Here is a 20,170-nt window from a genome sequence, read left to right as displayed (position 1 = left end):
AGTGGGGAACCACCTGACACATGGGCCAAGAACTCGAGCGCTTCAGCGAAGACGTGTGGATGCTTCTCCTCGGTCGTCCGAGAAGCCGCGATGCAGTCGCAGTGCGCCGACGGGAACGACCAAAACGGGAACGGAAAGCCGGGCGTGGAGGGCCGGCCGCAGCATTCCCTCTGCCCTGGAGGAATCGCTCGACGTCCGGCCGCACGGCAGGGGAGCTCGCGAGCTCCTCAGAGACGTGCTCAGCTGACAGCCTCACGGTGCCTCTCCCGGGCCTTTACCCGAGAGGACGGAAAACAGGCTCACACGACCACCCCCAGGGATGTGACGGCGGCTTCGCCCCCCGATTGCCCCTGGGCTGCTGGGCGGACGGACGGACGGAGGTGGTGCCCACATACGATGGACGACCGCTCGGGAATGAGCATGAGAAGCCGCGCGGGGGGCGCCGTGCGGTGGGTGGAGCCCGTGTGCACGGCCTTCCGGAGGGACGGGACAGCACCGGGACGGGAAGCGCGTGCGCGGCCGCCAGAGGCAGGGCGTGGGGGGAGCAGGAGGGAGGGCCGAGCAGGACATGTCAACTTGCGCACGCGCGCTCGCACACACACACGCACTCACACACCCCCTGAGAGCGGCTGCGAGCCAGGAGGGGACCCGGCTGGACTGCGGTGGGCTCGAGGGCGCGGCCATGTCCCAGCCTTTCACGCGCCATCGGGAGGAGCGGGCTCTCCGGCGGCTCCAGAGGCCCCAGGACGTCTGGTCACGGGCAGACGCGCAGGACGTGGCTTTTGGTGTCCGACAGTCACGGCTCGGGCCACACCGTCCCGCGGTGGCTCCGGCGAGATGGCCGCCGCAATGGTAGGGGTGAACGGGGGGCCTCTGGACGCCCAGAGCGGGAGGCGGGGCTGAGTTCTCGGCGTCCGGTCCCCAGGAACCGAGGGTCCCTGTATCACGCCGGCGACCCCGTGCCTCGGCCTGGCTCCAGCGTGTTCCTCTGCAGCCGACTTCCTGGGCTCCTCTGCGGGGGGAGGCGGCCGGCACCGCCACACCCCGTCATTCCTGCTGAGACAGACACACCTGGGTGTTTCACCCGGGCCCTGGGGGCGGGGATTTGGCCACACACGCAGCCATGAGGAGCGCCCAGCTCATGCAGGAGCAGCGACTGCCGGCGACAGCCAGCAAACAGGCCGCAGGTTCTAGAGCCTTCCGGTCAGCACGAACCAGGTGCCGCCCGCGTCCACCGCACGGGGAGTCTGCCTCCAGATGGATAAGGACGGGCGGTGAGGCCCCCGTCGGGGGAGGGGCACACGCAGAGCGCACCTGGGGGCGGGGGGCGGAGGGTGTGGCGGCGCCTCCTGGGGAAAACAGCTCTGTGTGTGAAGTCTTGCTGCATCGTTTACTGGCCGTGGGCCTCAGTTTCCTCGTGTAAAATGGGGTATTAACTGTCCCTGCGCCGCAGACGGCCCTCGGCGCCGCGGCCGCCGCCCACGAAGAGCCCGGTCAATGCTGTTTCCGTTAGCACTGCTGTTGGCGTGGTGTTAGCACTGGCCATGTGAAGGCCGGAGGCATTCGTAGGGTCCCCTCCACGAGGACTTCACCGTGATCTCATGATTTCTGGCCTGGGTTGGAACAAAGTGAGACTGACTCCTTCCTCTACAGCCGTGTCTCAAGGCCACAGGCACGGGAGACCCACGCGGGGCACGGGGCGGGCTGTGCGAGGCGGGGTGGGCAGGGCAGAGGCCGGGGCTTCAAGCCCCCCTTCCTCACACATCTGGGGGTGCTTCTGCCCCGGCCTTCCTCAGCACCCTGCATTCCTTTGCTGTGCCCAAGCTCGGTGGGGCGCGGCGTGCACATTGAGATGGGGTGCGCGAAATGATGTCAGGGCCGTTGGCTGTGCATTGCCAGCCTCGGGCCTCGGCGGACGAAGCCCTGGGGCCCTGTGGGCCGCTTGCCGGGGCGAGCCGACCGGAGGGGCGGGGAGGGCTCTGTCCACGCAGCCCAGCTGTTTCTGAGTCCCCGTGGACACCGCTGTGCCCCCAGACACGGGGCACGGGTGGCCCCTGCCACCTCCCCGAATCACTCTTCACCGTCGCTGAGGAAGCGCATGAGGGAGTGTGGCCTCGGGCACAGTGGGCAAGTGCCCCGGAAACCGGACAAGAAAGAAATAGGACAGCCACCGCCCGCGTGGGTCCGTCCTGCGCACCTGCTGTACGCATCCTGTGTGGATTGTCTCGACGTAACCCGCAGAGTCGGCACGCATCGCCCCATTCACAGACATGGAAACTGAGACCCCCAGAGGTTACGCGATCACTGGCAAATGGCAGAGCCACGTGCAAAGCCCAATTGTCTTGGCCACCAAGGCAAACAAAAACCCTCCGAAGTTTACGCGAATTGCCATTTATATGAGCTAATAGATTTAAATGAGGCCTGCAGTGCTGAACTATAAAAAGCTTTCACGTCAGGGGACCCGGAGACTATTTCAGTAGTTGGGCCAAGCAGGTAGCACAGGCGGCAGCGGCGGGGGCTGCGGAGGAGCCTGCCGGCGGCGGCCCAGGTGGGCGCACCCTGGGGCCTGGCCCGTGGGAGCCGGGCCGTGGGCCGGGCTCGCTCGACGGCAGCTTGACGCCTGGAGCCTGCGAGGCTTCTGCAGCCGGCAAGGGCGTGCGTCCAGCTCAGGCCAGGCTCCGAGAGAGGAAGGGTCAGTGCGGTCGTGCGGACAGGGACATCACACGACCTCGGGATTCCCGGTGCTGCTGCCCCGGCCCTGCTCCGATGGCTGTCGGGACCTGCCGGGTGCTGTCCCAGGGAGCCGCAGCCAGGAAAATGGGTCTCCCGGCACCCGCGGGCCCGATGGGTGCCGCCGCACGCCCGGGGACCTGGACTCCCGCATCGCCGGAGCAAGCGGCTGCCGGAAGCACTTCCCGAGGGGCCCGTGGTGGCAAAGTGGCCAGCCCAGCCTCGCGCGGGCGCATTTAAAGGATTAGTGCATGCTGTTTGCTTGTGTGTGGCTCACGACGCCACTTCCAGCTAAACGATCGTCATCGATTAAACGCGGGGCGAGGCGTTCTAACGAGCAGCGACCGAGCGGCCACGAGGAGCAGCCCTTCCGCTGGGGCGGGCCAGGTCCTGCGGGCGGGGCCTGGGGCCCCGTGCGGGAGGCGTGCGTGTGTGCGTGTGCTTGCGTGGGGACAAGGGTAAGGGAATGTCGGGAATGAAAAGTCGGATCAGTCTTCAGGAGGCCGGCGTGTGGTCTGAGTGCTGCGGGTCGAGGAGGAGCCGGTGTGGCAGGTGCAGGGGGAGGATTGCTCCAGGAGAGGGAGCAGCCGGGACAGGCCCAGAGGCACGGGCAGACTCGGGGTGTCTCAGGAACAGGGCAGGGGCAGCGGGTCTGAAAGGGCGTGAGCAGGACGGACGGATGGCTGTCCCTCCTTGCGTCACTCTTCGGGGTGCGGCTTCCTGGACGCCGGTGGCCCTGCCGGTGCTCCCCCTCGAGTGACTTCTCTCCTTGGGCTTCGGGGCGCCTCTCAGTGGGTCCCCTCTCTGAGAACCCTTTGCCCATCCTCCCTCCTTCGGTGTGGCCGGCCCCGGGTTTAAATTCTGTTCCCTTTGTCAATACAGATCGTAATAACTACGTCCACATCCGCGTTTCCACTCGAACGTGAGGTTTTGGGGCGCGAAGACCCCCTCTGCCTGCCGTCCAGCCAGCCGTTCACCCATCGCCGTGTGTCTTACCATTATTTTTAGTTCCTAGAAAGTAGGAAGATAAAGGGAACGCAAGCGGGGAGAGGGGCTCCCCGCCGTGGACGCCGAGAGCCATCCCGGGAATTCCCGGTCCTCACCGGACGGGCGGCCAGGTGGCCACTTCCCTTGCCTTTGGGTGCTGCTGCCGTCGGGTCCGGCCAGATAATTATAACAATAATTAAAAGCGAGAAGGGCTCTAGGCACACGCACTTAGCACTCGACCCTTTGGCTGAGCTCTCCGTGAGCACCCGCGCCTTCCTCCTTCCTGCTTAACAGCCAGCGCGCGCCACCCAGTGCCACGGGGACCGCGGGCCCCGCTGGCGTGGCCTCGGGGCGTGCGAGGGAGGCGCCCCGGGACGCCAGCCGCACCCCTGCTGCTCGCCTCGGCGTCCTGGCCAGGCGCCCCTCCCTCGCTGCCTTCCCTCGCCGACACCCGCGCCTCCCTGGGCTCGGCGTCCTCCTCTGTGAGGTGCAGTGAGAAGGGCAGTCACGCGAGGGAGGCTCGTGGAGCACACGCTTTCCTGCGGGTGACGGTGGCACGCCTCGGGCAGCGGTCACTTTGCACGTCCCCGCCGTTCCCGGCAGGGCAGGACGCCAGGGCCCGGCCCGGCAGCGCCGTGGCCACAGCGTGGGGCGGACGGCCCGGCTTCACTCCCTGACCTGAGCAAGTCACCGGCCCACTCCGGGCCTCCGTGGGGCGGGGAATGACAGCCCCCTCCTTGCGGAGGTTTGGGCCCCGGGAGGCAGCAGTACCTGGAAACCCGTTAGCTCCAGGTCTGGCTCGGAGTCCGGGCGTGGCAGGGATCAGCCACCGTCGTCCTCGCCGTGACCATGGCCCGGCTGCCCTGGGCTCTCGGTCCCCATCTTCACCGACACATTCGTTCAGTCCGTCGAGCATGGACATGCTGCTCCGCGTGGCCCACGAGTGTTCACTGAGCACCTATTGTGTGCTAGACGTGTGCAGGAGCTGGGGGCACCGGGGTCCAAGTCCCTCGTGTCGCCGGGAGGGGAAGAGTGGGCCGGCGAGGACGGCCGGGAGGAGCGTGTATCGTGCGTCGGAGGGACCACGCAGCGTCGCACGCGGTACTGTGGTCCAGCATCTCGCCTCCTGTCCTAGGCTGCATATAACGCAGCCGCTGGGCACGACGGGACCCCACGGCCGGGCCCTCGGGGCACTCGGGGGCCTGGGCTCCGCGCCCTGCCCGCTGTGTCTGGGCAAGGCCTGTCTCCCGGAGGGGGGCGGCCAAGGCCTTTGCTGCCCAGCAATAGATAACAGCGCCCCGTGTCCCCTGCTGCTGCCACCCCGGTGCTGGCCGAGCCTCCCGGGGGGCCGCGTGGGGCGGTGTGGGGTCTGCTCCTGGGGCAGACCGGGGTGGGCGCCAACTCCGCGTCTCGTGCGTCCGGGACCCGGGGTGAAGGCCCGGGCTGTCCACCGCAATGAGGCGACATTCCCTGAGCGCTTGCGAGGAGCCTGACTCCACCTCTTCACACACACAGGCTTTTGAGACCTCACGGTGACCCCAGGAACGTGGCACCCTACGATGTTCGTGTCACAGGAGGGTGGACTGAAGCTCCCCGGGGTCACACAGCGGCCGGAGGCGCGGGGCCATGACCGTGGGTGGCCCATGTGTGTTCTTGGCCCCGAGGCCGAGGTGCTGGGCCTGCCCATGACTCTCGAACCCGCCAAGGGCGGGCCTCGGGGTGCTAGGGGCAGGGCTCACCTTCCGGGGGCAGGAGCTCCAGAGGGTGGCTCTGAGGCGTCAGTGTTCCTGGGGCCCATGGCCATCCTGCCCTGACCCGCGGTGGCCGCCATGGTCAGCGCAGATGGGAGCAGGGGAGGGGTGGGCGCGGGAGGGGCCTGGGCCCGGCTGCGTCCAGAGGCCCTCACGAGCCCCGGGGCCCTGCCCCCCCGAGCGATGAAGCGTGCGGAGGCCCAGCTGGGGACTTGGGGGGCTCCCCCCGAGGCCCGGCTCCAGGCAGAGATGGCACTTGGAGTCGGCCTCAGGCTGCCCGTCTGCCCGTCGGAGCCTGTCACTCATGCCCCAGGGCAGGGGTCCAGCCAGCTTCAGGGGCACCGTGCCATCACGGCAGATGGCATGGAGGGGCTGCCGGGAGCCGCGAGCCATTGTGTGAGCCGGGAGCCCAGCCCCGCGCCAGCCCCGTCCCGGCTGGGACCACATGCCTTCAGTTTCTTAGAAACGACGACGGTGCTGAGAACAGCAGGTGCTGTTTGGGGGGGGGTGGGGGACTCCCAGAGGCTGGCACCACACAAAGCCCTGCTCCCCCAGACTCAGGAAAGCCAACCTGCAGGAAGGATGCCCCGGCCTTGGGGGCCCAGGGGGAATCTCAGAGTTGCTCCTTGCTGTCACGGTGACCTGGGTGTGGGGCCACCTCTCTGAGACACCCCGTCCTCCCCCGGACAACGGGCCGTGTCTGTCTGGTGGGACGGAGGGGCACGGGGGCGGCGTTGGGGGTCGAGTCGTGGCTGCCCCACTCGCAGACAGCACCCCGTCACACAGCTCGTCGGCGGCAGGGCCAGGCCTACCCTGGCCGGGGCGGTGCTATCAGCAGGCACCCCCAGGCCCGGCGGGGAGCCCCCTGCGCTGACTGCCCCGTTTCATCCTCAGGACGGTCCTCTGAGGCCGGTGCTGTTTCCTCCCCCCCGTTTTGCGGCTGGGGCGACGGCCGTGCCGCGGCCGAGGTGGGGTCTGAACCCCGGCCCCAGAGCCTGAGCGTGGGACCGCTGACCCCAGCGCCGTGACGGGCCTCTCTGTGGTTTTTGTTGAAAGCGCGGCTGGCTTTGTCTCTCGTTACGGCCGTCTGCCTCCCCGACCCATGGGGAGCGAGGCCGGCCGCCTCCCCGAGAACGCAGGGCTCGGCGTGGCCGGGGTGCCCCCCCCCCCCCCCCCGAACCGGGCGCTCTCGGCGGAAGCCTGGGTTGTATCTTCGGTCGAGCAGGAACAATTACTAATGACATTTAGAGAGAAATTAATGATGAGAAATGCAAGTTGGCATTTCGGGAGCGCCAGTGAGCAGCCGCGCGCCCGCACTCGCGGGAGAGGCCGGGCCGGGGCCGGCGTGCGGGGCGGGCCCTGGCGGCAGGAGTTCGTTTTGCTGTGTCGACAGCGAGCGTGGCCCCACTCGGTCCCCGTCTGGACTTTAGACAGACACAATGAAACGTGGGTCGCCGGGTGCTGGGGTGTGGGCGAGGGCAGGCGGCAGGCCCCGGGTGTTGGCCCTTTCCGGTGGCACCCAGAGGCAGTGCAGGCCAGCGGGGGGCGGCCGGAAGGGACCCGGTCGCGGGGGCTCAAATCCAAGCACCGCCTCTTGCCGGCTTAGGAGGCTGCTTTGCCTCGCGCAGCCTCAGTTTCTTTATCAATAAAACGGGGACAGCCAGGGAATGTAAAGGCAATGCGGGCGGAGCCGCGGTGTTCCTCAGCCCTGTCGGGGACAGGAGCCCTGAGGGGCGCGCAGCCTGGGGGGTCCTGCCCTTCTGGCCGGCAGGGATCACCTTCGCCATTTTGCTTTGTGCCAGGCTGGACTTCCTGTCCAGACCAGCGAGTGTTTACACAAGAACGGCCGCGATCGTTAACTGTGTGTGGTCGGTCCCCGCGGCAGGCTGGATGGCCAGACACACACGTCAGTCAGTCATCACAGCGAATTGGGGCCGTCTTCGGAGCCTCTGGCCCCACAGCCGGGGGCCAGGGAGCCTGGGCCCCGTGGGCCCTCGCAGCCACTTCGGGGGGCAGGGGGACAGGCTTCCTGGGGGCACCACTCTCAATACCTGCCACACAGCTCTCCACCTGCACAGGTTAATTCCCCAGAAATTTTAAGGATGCAGGAAAGTTTTCCTTTTAGGAAAAATTTGGAGGAAGGTAGAAAACGGATATGATCAAAGTCTTAAAACATCATTTATAAAACCTAAAAGCGCCAGGTTCGCCCAGGGACCCGAACACATGTGTTCCGTGTAATTAGTGACCGCGTGACCTAGATTTTCCCGGACAGCCCCGATTCCGAGTGTTCTCTCCGAGCCGTCGGCGATTTGTCCTGATTTTTGGCTTGTGAAACGAGATGGCTGTGCGCGGGGCCGGGTTTTCTCGTCACGTTTTAATGAATAAATATTTAAAGTTGTAAAGGCCGGGAAGACTTCAGAAAATCTAAAGGGAAAAACCCCTCCCGCTTATTCTTCTACCAGGGCACAGTTTGACGTCGGTGGGGGCGCCTCCCGCGCCTCGCCCCTCGTCTCTGGCCGCAGCGCCGAGAGGACACAGGCTCAGGGTTTGGAGGCGGGCGGAGGCCCTACCCCGGCCTGGCCCGGGGAGCCAGGCCGCTGACGACGGCCTGGGCTCGGGCGCGGAGGCGGAGGCCCTGTGACCATAGGGGAGGAAGCCTGGAACCCACTGCCAGGGAGCACCTGGCGAGTGCCGGGTCCCCTGGACGTTGCGGCCTGCTCCCCTCCGGCGAGGCGTCCCCAGGCGTCAGTGAGGCTGCAGCCTGCGCCCCCTCCGACTTCCGACCCTGGGACCAGAGACGGGAGGGGAGCAGCTCGGGGAAGGCCCCGCGCGCCTGAGCTGCGTGTGTAGGAGGCGCCCCCCGCCCCCCGCCTGCCCCCTCACCCGGGGGGGTCCCCCCCAACCTTCTTAAAAAATTGTGGTGGAAATACACACAATACACAAACATGTAATAAAATATACAAATAAATAAGTGTGAAACGAATGATAATATATCAATACAAACAAAAATAAAGCATAAAATGAAAATGCACCAGAAATTCACCACGTGAACCGGTTTTCTGGGACCTGTTCAGCGATGCCGAGTCCGTCCGCGTCGCTGTGCAGCCGTCACCAGCACGCACGGGCCTCCCTTCATCTTGCAAAACCGAGACTCTGCCCCCACCAAACCGTAACTGCCCGTCCCCCCTCCCCTGGCCCCCGGCACCCGCCAGTCTCCTTCTGTACCTGCGAATGTGACTCCTCGGGGGGCCTCGCGGAGGTGACGCTGAGCGGTTTGTCCTGTGGCTGGCCTGTTGCACTCAGCATCATGTCCTCAGAGGATCCCTCCACTTTTCATAAAAATGCCGAACTGCCCTGGGCAGGGCGGGGCCAGGGACAGGGAGGAGGGGGGACCCCTAGTTCTTCTCCCCCCCCCACCAGTCCTGTCGGTGGGGACCTCGCTTTGCCACCACAGCTCGCCGGCTGTCGTTGCAGGATACACGTTGCTTTCAGAGGTGCAGGCTTTGCACTGACCCTGGAGGGGCAGCAGGGAGCTCAGGGCGGCGGTCAGGGGGTCAGCCAGGCCAAGGAGGGTGCTGGGGCGACCCTGCACAGATGCAGGTGTGGGCGGCCGCCCACCGCGAGGGCAGGAAGGGGGCCAGGAGTCACCGGGGAGCGTGGCGGGCGGCGGGCATGGCTGCCCCGCGGGCCGAGCTAGGAGGGGGCTTGGCCCGTTTGCAGAGCCGGAAGACGGCAGTTGCGGCTCGGGGCGCAGGCGCGGGTCCCAGGGGGCCGTCAGCACCACGGACAGGGCTCGTTATCTCTCCCTGGTGTGGGGGCGACCCCGAGGACCAGCAGAGCCCCCCGCGTCCCTGCCCTTGGAGGAGAGAACCCGGCCTTGCCTCTCACGGGCTCATTATGTTCTCAGCTGCCCAGTGCGGGGTGAGGGAGCCCGGGGAGCCCAGGTCCTCAGCAGGCGGGGGCTTTCGGAGGGGCCCTGGCAGGGGTGCGAGTCAGACGGGCGAGCCGAGGAGCACAGCCAGCCGGCCCTGAGCCACGTGGCGGCACGCGGTCAGCGCAGTATCCGTGCGTGTGTGGGGACCGGGGGTCCCTGAGAGAGCACGTGTGTGTTTGGGGTGTGCGTGGCTGTGGGGGGAGGAGGCCTGTGGTACCGGCCACGCCGCCATCCGAAGCGCCCCCGGGGCGTGAGTCCCCTGGTCTGCCAGCCCTCGGGGCAGGACGGGCCCCTGGCCTGCTGGGCGGCTGAGCGGAGCCGGTCCGCGGGCCGCGTTCCTCGCGGGAGCCCCAGTTACCTCCCGACACTCTCGTCTCCGGCGGTTTTCGTTTTCAAAGCACAGACGTACAGAACCTGCCCCGCCGAGCATTTATCGGCCTTTTTTTTTCCCCCACAACATTTTCTCCTGCATTTTTCACTGGAAGGAAGACGTGTTCCCACCTGTGGAACAGGTTGCCAGCCGGGCCACCTGCTTTGGTCTTTTGCATTCTGGGTGCCACAGGGAGGGGCCCTCGCCTCCCACCGGGGCTGCTTAGAGAAGTGAGGATGAGCGAACCCCGCACTCGGCCCCTTGGGGGTCTGGGCGTGCGACTCCCTTTGGCCTGCCCCCACGTGACTTTGGGGGCCTGCTCTTGGCACCGCTGGAAAGCAGCAGAACGCCCCCCTCCCCCAAAGCTGGCTCTGTGCCCCCTGGGAGTTGCAGCCCCGCTCCGGGCCCAGCGTTCCGGAGGATCTGAGGCTCACGCGAGTAACAGAGACAGACTTCCCGGCTGAGCGGTGCGAAGCTCGCTTCCCGCTGCTGCAGAGTGGCAGACGACAGCCTGTCTGGTGTCTGGCAGGCGGGCACGGAGCGCCTCGCACATCCGCACACGCGTGCAGTGGAGCGCACGCCGGGGCGTTGTCCCAGGCCGCCGGGTCGCCAGCTTCACTCAGCACCCTGAGGACAAGGTGGGGCGTCGCTTCCACGCGGCCAGCCTCTCCCTGCTGGGGTCGCCGCAGGCCGGCCGGCCGGGGGCCGTGGCGGGGAGCGGGTGCATTCGCGCCACAGCCCGGGCTCCTGGGGGAGCCGCCGCGTCACCGGGCAGGCGCTGAGAGGGAACCCTGGCCATCAGTCACTCCTAATTTTAACGACGTGCATTAGCTAAATCGTGTTCTGCGAGTTCGCTCAGCGTCGTTTGTGGCGTGCTCCTGAGTGTGCTTACCGTTTGTCAGAAGTGCAAACTAGCGAGCATACGCGCCTTTAAGACAGGCCATCTGTTCGTCTCAGACCCTTGGACGATTGTCAAATGCTTCTAAAAATAAGTGCTCACTAGCGGAGAGGGGCTGCCCAGGTGAGGCGCGGCAGAGGGGGAGGCGGGGCTGCCGGGGGCTGCAGGGGGAGCGGAGGCCGACGGAGAAGGGGAGCCTGAGGGCCGGAGGCGTGCGCGCCTCCCTCCTGCTCGCCTCTGGGGTGGCTCCACAGCTCGCACACCTTCGATGGCTCCCCTCGGCCCAGATTTAAGAGCGCGCCGCCCGTCTGGCATGGAGGAGCCTCCTCGCTGAGGCCTCGCCCTCCTCTCCAGCCCGGCTCCGTGGCGCACGGCCCGGGCTGCTGCCAGGCTGCGTGATTCATCGCCCGCCCCCCACGCCGCGCTTTCCAGGGTTCACGGGCAGAGCAGGGCTGGGGCTCAGCGTGGGCGCTGCCCGCGGGGCGCCTGGCACCATCGCCAGCCGCAGGACGGGCCCCCGCGCTCCGCGCCTCGGTCCTCCCAGCCGCGAAACGGGGGCAGTGACAGCGTGCACCCCCCGGGTTCACCCTGAGGCCCTCGCGGGTCCACGTAGGGGGAGGGCTGAGAGCCGTGCGTGGCGCACGGGGAGCACGAGGTGACGTCACCGGGGGTCGTGGCCGCTGTCACTCGAGCCGTCGCCCGGGTGGCCCGTTCTCCTGCCGGTCTGAGCGCGCCTGCATGCACACGTGTGCGCACAAACACGCATGCACACACGCACATGCACACGCACACGCTCACACATGCACACACACCGCACACACATGCACCGCACGCACATGCACCGCACCCGCACACGTGCACATACATGCACACACGTGCACACACCCGCACGCATGCACATACATGCACACACGCACATGCACACCTCAGGGCAAATCTCGACCCCCGCATCCCTGAAGGGCGCTGGAAGGCCAGCTTCTCCCCCGAGCGTCTCGCGGTCACGAGTCCTTTTTGTGTGAAATCGCACCCTCTCCCTCGGCCGTGAGCCTGTGCGGAGGCCAGGTGCACCCCACTCTCCGCCCTCTGCCCTCTGCCCTCCGCGCGGGGCCGGGTAACGGAGCCCCACTCAGCTTGGACGGGCTGCAGTGTTAGCCCGCGGGGTCCGCCTCTTCCCCTGGAAGCCGGATCTCATGGCTGAGGCAGGTTCTGGGACTTGGCGCCGGCTCCCGGAGACTCAGGAGAGCCCGTGTGACCCAAGCCGCCCGCGGGTGGCCCAGTGGTGGGCAGTGGGGCGAGAGCGGCTGGACCGGACTCACTCCCGACCTGGGACCAGGGAGAGGCGACGCGGGGACCAGGCGGAGCTGGGTGGGGTGGGCGGGGCCGGCGCTGGGCGTGGGGGCGAAGTGGCCTCGTGCTCCTATGCCACGGGGACGGGAGGGCCAAGGCGTGGGACCGGTCCCGGTGCTCCGTGAGAGCGAGCGCCCGTGAGCCCAGCCTCCCACCCTCACTCGCCCTGGGACTCTGAGGGGCTCGAGCCCCCTCCCCCCGCCCCACACGCCCAGTGCCTGGCTCGGGGGGCTGAGTGCGGGACTCGGCGAATGGCGGTGGGAGGAGCGAGTGAGGAGCGAGCGGGCGAGGGCACACGTCCCTCCCCAGGGGGTCGGCGCCTCTCCCCGCCACGCACCCCGCTCCGTCCCCTGGGGAGGGGAAGGCCATGTGTCGTGGGTACGAGGGTGTGGCCCGGGGGCTGTGAGGACGGGCGAGGCCTCGGTCAGGGGGCTGCTTCTCCCCGGTCAGGGGGCTGCTTCTCCGGGGGCAGCGCCGTGCCGGGTTCCACCGCCGAGGCCGAGCCAGCCCGGGAGGAGCCGGGAGGCGCGTGGGCCAGTCCCTCGAACCTCCGCGCGGCCCGAGCCGTGGCCGGTGCCGCGGGGAGCATGAGCAGGAGACGATCGGCCCCTCCGCCCCGGGCCCCCTCGCGCGTCAGGAGGGATGTCGGGGGCGCGATGTGGGGGCCCACGCGCTTCTCGGCCGGGCCTGGAGAAGCACATGCCCCTCGTCTCCTGTGTCCTCGGGCCTCTCAGGAAGAGGGGCGCTGTTCCACCCCCGTACGAACGTCCCAGCCCCCAAGGTCAGGGAATGTGCTCAAGGCCGCATGGCTAGAGAGTGGCAGAGTCAGGATTCAGGCTCAGCACTCAGCCCATCTCGGCCACCTCGTCACCGAGGGCAGCGGGCAGCGGGCACCGCGGGCCTTGCTGAGGGCCGGGGCGGGGGCCAGGGCTTCACGGGTGGCTTCTTCTCATCAGAGCGGCTGGAAAGCAGGAGGGACAGGTCATAATGACACCCATGCGGCCCAGGGAGGGGACGCCGGCATGCGCATGAGGGACGCCGAGCGCGAGGGCCCGGGGATGCCTCCCGGGGCTGGGCGCCCAGACGGGGCCCCCGCCCAGACCCTGCCGGCCCATTCAGGGGCGTGCCGGTGCTTTGGGCGGGGGGTCCAGTACGGGCGCCGTGCTCCGGGCCTGCTCTCTGTGCCCGGCACGTGCCCTGGCTTGGGCCCCACAATGCCCGGCAACGAGCATATGGCCGTCACCCAGGAGGGACTCAGCAAAGGTCTGTCCAGTGAATGTACGTGAGCCTGCGGGTGTGACAAAGGGAGCTGAGGCCTGGGCCGCTCTCGCCGAGGACTTGCACGGAGAGGGGGCTCGGCAGGACCTCGGCTGGGGCCCGACCCCTGCCACCGATGGCATGCTACCCCCGACTCGAGTCCCGGGGGCTGACGGCCCAGCGCGCCAGGCAGAGGTGCCCGGAACAGGCCAGAAACCTGGGTCCACGGAGCCGCGCACACTCTGCCAGGCGGCTGGATCTCGGCCGAAAACCAGAGCTACCCGCCCCCTGCCGGTCTCCCGTTTTATTTCCCTCACCTGCTTCTCGGCCCACACCTGCGTCTCCCTGGCAGGCAGAGGGGCCGTGTGCTTGCCAGGCCTCCCTGCAGGCACCTTCCCGTGGTTCCCGGCTCCCGCCCGCAGCCTTCCTGCTGCTGGGAAGTGTTCGTTAGCGGGGTCGGCAGCGTCTTTAAAAAACGATTTTCTTCCTTCTCAGAAAAGGGCTAAATATAGCGCAGGCATAAATAGAGAAACAGACATTACGCCGAAATGCCCCTGTGAGAAGCGTGCCGGGCAGAAGGTGCTCCTGAAGGCGCGTGATGAAGCTCGGGGCCCAGGGGGGACACGCACTTCTTCCAGGGTCGCTGAGCCGGCCCGTCACCGCCTCCTCCGGGGCCGCCCGGCACACAGGTGCGCCGCGTGACTGATGAGTCCTGCCGACGTCCCCCTGCACCCTCCCAGGGGCTGCGCCCCCGGCCGCAGGGGGAGATGCTGCCCTCCCAGCCGAGCACCTGGCTCTCAGCACCCCCGCCACACACCCCCGTGGGGTGGCATTCCGCGGCCCCCCTCGCTGGGCCGCCATCTGCACCGTTCACCCCTCACGAACGTTTGGGTGTCTGTGCGTCTCCGGCCCCCGGGGGGGCGGGCGCAGCTGGCATCTTCCCCTGCCCTCTGCTGTGCCCGGCCCAGAGCACAGCGCCCGGCAGGTACTTAGTGATGCAGCGCTGAGCGCGTCCTGGGGCCCGGCCCCCCGGGGGCCTCATGCTTCGGCGTTCCCATCTGCCGTGGCACCCTGGGCTTCGGGGAGGCGGTTTCACCTTCTGCCTCTGAGCCCTCTTGGCGGAAGTTCTTCCGGGAGCCGAAGCGAGGAACTGCCCGCTTCTGCTCCGTCAGAGAGCACCCGCTGTCGCCGGCGCCGGAGAAGTGGCCTTCCCCCCCGCGTCTTCCTACCCGGGGTCCCAGGCGTAGGCTCTGCCTGCGGGGTTTCTGCCCCAGCGGGCCCCTGCAGAAGCCTGTCTGGACGGCGTGTGTCACCCTGGCCCTGTTTTTTGCATCCTGGCAAGCGGCTGCTTCATTACCCAGAGAGCCCGACACTGCCCTGTCCCCACGTTGGTGGTGGGTGGTCCCTGAGGATCCCGTGGGGATGAAACGTCGTCTCTGGCTTTCTGCTGCCTGTGGAACAAAGGCCACATTCGGGGCCGTCCAGGGCCCCCGCTGTCCACAGCGTAACCTCCCAGCCCCCCCGTGACTTCCGTGCCGGGATCGCCCGCCGGCGCCTGCATTCGCCAGGCTCGACCCAGTCCCCGGAGCTGTGTGTCCGCGGTGCCCTGCACGCGGCGCGCCCGCGCCCCTGGCCTGCGTCCCACAACCGACACATCCGCCTGCTCCTCCCGCGGTTCATTCAAAAACATTTACTCAGCGTCGACTTGGTGCCAAGCCCTGAGCACGGGAGAGTTACACGTGTGTCTTCCTGACATCCCTCTCTCCCTGCCCCCCAGCCCCTCACGATAAACACGGTCTGACCACCCCCCGAGCACGCACCACGATGCACTGTTAGACGGGCCACTGGCAAGGCCGGTCAGGGAGACCTCAAGGCCTTCCTGGGCAGCCGTGCCGGGCATTGCAAGAAAGGATGCGATGCCCCCTGCCCGCAGCTCAGCGGAGGCCGGTCTTGCACTCGGGGGGTACACGGATGAGTGGGAGGTGGGTGCCTCAAGGGGCCACTGTGTGCCCAGACAACCTCAAGAGTGGCTTGGTCAGGAGAGAGGAGGCGGGAGGTGCATCGGTAAAGGCTCGAAGCTAAGAGGATGGTTTGATGGAGGGTGGGTTTGGCTCCCCGCAGGACTGGCCGGCTGTGCCTGCACAGGCACAGGGAGAGGTGCCTTGGCTGGAGGGTGGGTGTTCCCATGGAAACCACTGCAGCCCATCTGTGGCCTCAAGACAACCTGCCTTGTGCCCCTGGACCCACAGTATCCCCACTGAGGGGCCAGACCATGCTGGCAGAGTCTGTGCTCCTGTCTGCTGTGGAGTAGGGGTGCTCTGCGGAAGGCGGGGTCCATGGGGTGCGGGGGTGTTGGCAAGCCTGCCTTCTTGCCCAAACTCTGGTCCCCCTGGATTCCAGTTGTCTGATCCAGGCTGTCCTGCTTCCTAGCTGGGTGGCTTTGGGCCAGTAATTGGGCCTCATTTCCTCCTCTTACCGAGTCCTACCTTGTAAGGCTGGTGTGAGCAGTGAAAGAAATTTACCTGTAAGAGCACACAGCGCACGGGCTCGCCAAGCACCAGCCATGTGGCCTGCACCCAAGAGCCCGAGGAGGTGGCCAGCAGCAGTGTCTACAGTGGGACGGGGCTGCCACAGGGTCCCTGACAGGGGCTGGGGGTGGTGCAGGCCTCCCGGCAAGGCCTCGGGCATGGGGCATCCTCTTAGGGCCCTTGCAGCCTGCACCTGGACCCCAGGGAAGAGCTGCGGTGCCATGTCTGACCCCTGGTGGTCACAGACAGAGCTGCAGGCCGGGGCTGCCGCAGCTGGGCACCCAGGTCTGTGAGGCAGGGGCATCCCTGAGAAGCTGCTCCAGGTGACAGGCGTCTTGTGCTGCCCCCAAGCAGGGCGCCTCTGCTCCAGGTGCGTTTACTTCGTACCTCCAGGTGTCACGAGGTGGAACGCCGCCCGAGGCTTTCAGATGGGCCTTAGAACAGGAGCCCTGGAAAGCAGGAAGGCTGCCTTCAGATTAGACAGCAGATCCCACGCCCAGCCCCGGCCACCGGCTCCCGGGGACACAGATCAGCACTGCTGGGCGCTCAGCGGGCCCCACAGCCCTGGCGGGACGGGCTTCTGGCCAGAGGGTGGCCTGGGGACTGGAGTCCCAGGCGGATTTGGCCAAACTGTACCGCGGCCTTCTGGCCGGAGAAGGTTCCCGTGACCGACCGGGCGGGCGGCCTCCCCGCTGGGCGACCGTCCGCTGCCCGGGCCGAGCACAGCCGGGCCCACGGCCGCAGCGCGTCTGCGCCCCTCGGGGGCGTCTTGGCCGTAGCGCGTGGTGGCGCGTGGGCCGTGACCCTCCGCAGGGCGCAGCGCAGCCCCGGGGAAGGACCGAGCAGCGGACCCAGGCGAAGCCTGCGGGCGCTTAGACGTGATTTCCTGCTCGTCGCCAGAGCAGAAGGGAGGCGGAGAGACGAACCGGGACGCTGTCCGTTCCGACCATTTCCAGGAGGCCCAGCAGCAGGCACCGAAGCCCACGCCCCGCGGCGGCGCGGCCTCTGGGCAGCCGCGTCCCCGGGGCGCGCTTTCCCGACGGCGTTTCGTTGGGGGCGCGATCGCCACGCTTCGCTGCGGCTTCGCTGCGCGTGCGCGTGCGCGGAGCGGGAGGGGACGCGCCCCCTTCTGCTCTCACGCGTGTCTCCTCTCTCCGCCTTTGCAGAACCACACGATGAGCCAGCACGCACAGTGAGGGACCGCGCGACAGGACACCTCTCCGCAGAAGGCTTGCCGGAGACGCCGTGGGGAGGGCCATTTGAACATTACATCCAATCAAAGTGTCATTTGCAACCCAGATGTAAAACTCTAATGATTTGGCCATGAGGCGCTGCTATTATGAGCAGCTGGAAATGAATATTAATGGCAGAGATTAAAAGTATTCCATGCTCAGTATTTTTTATTGTCCTGCTACGGCTAGTGTGCTTTTAGACTTTCTGCCGCAGACGACATTTCTAGAGTTAGAGAAACCCGCTTTTTGAGGCTATTGTCCTTTGTTCCTTCATGTATTATATTGATAGTTTTTAAAAAAAAGGATTAGTGTGATTTTTTTCCCCCTTTGCTTCTTTCTATTTTTTTTCGTTTTGTTTTGTTTTTTCTTGTTTTTCTTTCCCCCCTTCGGTTAACTACTTTTTAATTGCAATTCTAGGTAATTGTGCATCGTGATGTGATTGCTCGGCTATTGTCTGAATATTTCCTTTTAATTTTTTAATTAAAGACTAATGCTTTGATTGGATTTGCCAGTTCACCGGACAGTGATTAAAACTATGTAATGAATATAATCGGTTTCAGTGCAACTGGATGGTCTGCTTTTAAATGTGACTTAATCTGACTGCAGTAACTAGTACAGTTCAATAAAGGGGATCCACGCGATCAGCGTCTGGCTGCCTGGTTCTCTCCTCCCCCGCCTGGGGCTGTCGGGGCCGTCGTCAGTCACTCATGAGCGGTGTCCTCTGTGAGTCCCATGGGATGGCACGGGCCATGGGGACCAGCACACAGCAGACCCAGCGTCCCTTGGAAGAGATGTGTGGTGACCTTGTGCTCGCTCACAGCCTGGATGAGCTGGCAGTGGTCACAGAGGTCAGAGCAGAGAGTCCTTGACCGTGAAATACTCTGGTCTTCTCTTGTGGACATGGGGACTGAGGCCCAGGGGTAAGTGGGCAGCTTTCCCAAGGCCACAGAGGAGGTTTGTGGCTCATGCTTATTTATCCACTTTATTTCTTGTTCTTCCCCCGAGAAATGGCTCTCGCGCGTGCCGGATGAGGGGGTCACGTGCTTACCCTCCGTGCACCAGGGCTCCGGGCACTCCTGGATTCTGGTTGTGGCCAGGGCGTGGGGACATGGCAGGAGCTGGGGGCCACAGGTTCCCCACATCACAGAGACCGGCGGGTGTGGAAATGCAGAGACATCCTGCCAAGTCCGGGACTCGGGTGGGGCGGCTGTCTCCTGACACTTCACACGGTTGGTGCCTTGCTTTCCCCGGGTCCCCCTGGCCCTGCTGGCCCCTCAGAGCCCGCCCGGCAGCCGCAGCCTCCCACGAGGCCGGCCTTCCACACCTCCAGCATGCTGCTGCTCTGCTGACTTGCCAGTCAGGGGCCGGGGCCTCAGACTCGCGCGGGGAAGCCCTTCCTTGTTAACTTTTCACAAGGGGCAAGAAAATTGGTTATTACCCTCTGCAGAGCGGAAATGAAACAGGCAGACAGAGTGCACCTAATTACAATGTAATACTAAGTCACGGGCGTGGAATTTGGAGCAATTATCCCCAGCATCTTCTGATTCCCGTATCCAGGGGCTTCTGGTGACCTCTAAGAGTTCCCCTTTCTGCCACTTCGTGTGACGTTCTCACACGGGTGGGGGGTTTTGTTTTCCAAAAAGCATTTTACACCCCAAAATCATAAAGCGAGCTCCTGCCAGTGTTGGACAGATGGAGCGGTCGCCCTTGTAAGTCTCGCCTCCCAGAAGCCGAAGGCAGTGAACTGCGCTTTTTAGCCCCCCGGAGATGTGGCCGTTTTAGAGGAAGATCTTGGGGTAGGCATCGGTGCTCCTCCAAGCGTGGCCGCGGCCGGGTTTCGGCCGCCCTGCATCCAAGCCTGCCTGGGACAGCGCCGAGCCTGGGGACAGGACCAGCGAGCCCCAGGCTTCCCAGAGCGCTATCTCTGGGCCCCCTCCAGCCCAGATTTATCCCGAACCCCGTGGAGCCCAGGTGAGTCCTCAGTAAGTACCAATAGAAGATTTGATTTGACGGTTGGTGGCGTAGGGCTAAATTAGTCGCTGCCCCCATTAAAAATACAGCGGGGGGTTTAAGAGCTTTTCTCGCCATGTGGGAATCCGCAGCGACGAGGAGAGAGGCGGCCTAGGGGACGGCGAGGTAATGAGGTTTACGGCGTGGCGAGGCAGCCGGGGAACCCCATCGACCCCCCCTCGCTCGGCCCCATTGTTCTCGGGCTGCCTCTGCCCCCGCCCCTTCCACTGGGAGCCCCTCGTGACTTCTTGCGGGGAGGGGGTCGTAAAGGGGCCTCGAAGGCCCTTCCCGGGACTGCATTTGTCACCATCAGGCAGTATTGGGGGTGGGGGTGGTGTGGGCCTAGAAACCTGTGCTTCGAGGACGACCCCTCCCCCCACTTTCAGTCAAAAAGGTTTGGAGCTGGGAGGGGCGACTTTCCTGCTCAGTTCTAAGGGAGCGTGGACAGTCATTAAGAGGCTTACACGAAACGACGCCTCCGGAAGGGCGGGAGGCCGGAAGCGGCGTGGTCATCGCGAGGAGCACAGCGATGCGGGGCCTGCCACACAGGAGGCCACCGTGCAGCCGGGGGGCGTGAGGGCGTCCAGACGGGCCACGCGGAGTGGCGAGGTGACTCCTGGGGGCCCAAGGCTCAGTGCGGCTGTGTTTTGCCCACACGGTCGGTTTCTGATGGCTCTGTGGGTGGAAGAATTTTGCCCAGGCTAAGAAATGGACCAGACCCCCGGGCCACGGGCCCCTGTCGTTGGGAACCCGCCTAGAGAGTCTGGAAGCCAGCGACGAGGGTTTTGGTCTCGATGGAGAAGCTGCCGTAGGAAGAAGCTTCTCAAGTTCCCCCAGCCGTAGGTAACACTCAACTCCACCGGTCCTGTTAGTCCCCAGAGCATGTGCTCTCGGGGGCGGGATCCGCACCCATGGGTGTCCAGTAAAGAGGACCACGACCTCTATCCGCTCGGCCGTGCATCCCACGGATGTTTATTGAGCTGATCCTGTGTGCCGGTCACCACACAGGTGCCGGGGATAGGATAGGAAGATGGACAGGCGAATTGGTGCCTGCTCTCACAGAGCTCGCGGTCCCGTGACCACCGCCTAACCCGACGAACGAGCACGCCAGGAAATACCTAGCGGT

The 20,170-nt window shown here is 65.8% G+C and overlaps 1 protein-coding gene across 12 annotated transcripts in view; it reads left to right on the top strand.

Annotated features, from left to right (window-relative positions):
• The window catches only part of ZNF423 (zinc finger protein 423), a 262,390-nt gene extending 244,715 nt beyond the window's left edge, over positions 1-17,675 (top strand). For all 12 annotated transcript variants that reach the window (XM_036231242.1, XM_036231243.1, XM_016147610.2 and 9 more), the window contains one exon: positions 16,969-17,675. In XM_036231242.1, the coding sequence (XP_036087135.1) occupies positions 16,969-16,998 (30 nt within the window). In that variant the 3' untranslated portion in view covers positions 16,999-17,675. The remainder of the gene's footprint in view (positions 1-16,968) is intronic.
• The last annotated feature ends 2,495 nt before the right edge of the window (positions 17,676-20,170 follow it).

Source organism: Rousettus aegyptiacus, unplaced genomic scaffold (assembly GCF_014176215.1).
Source record: "Rousettus aegyptiacus isolate mRouAeg1 unplaced genomic scaffold, mRouAeg1.p scaffold_m13_p_14, whole genome shotgun sequence".
Taxonomy (NCBI): domain Eukaryota; kingdom Metazoa; phylum Chordata; class Mammalia; order Chiroptera; family Pteropodidae; genus Rousettus; species Rousettus aegyptiacus.
This window is presented reverse-complemented; position numbering and strand designations above follow the sequence as displayed.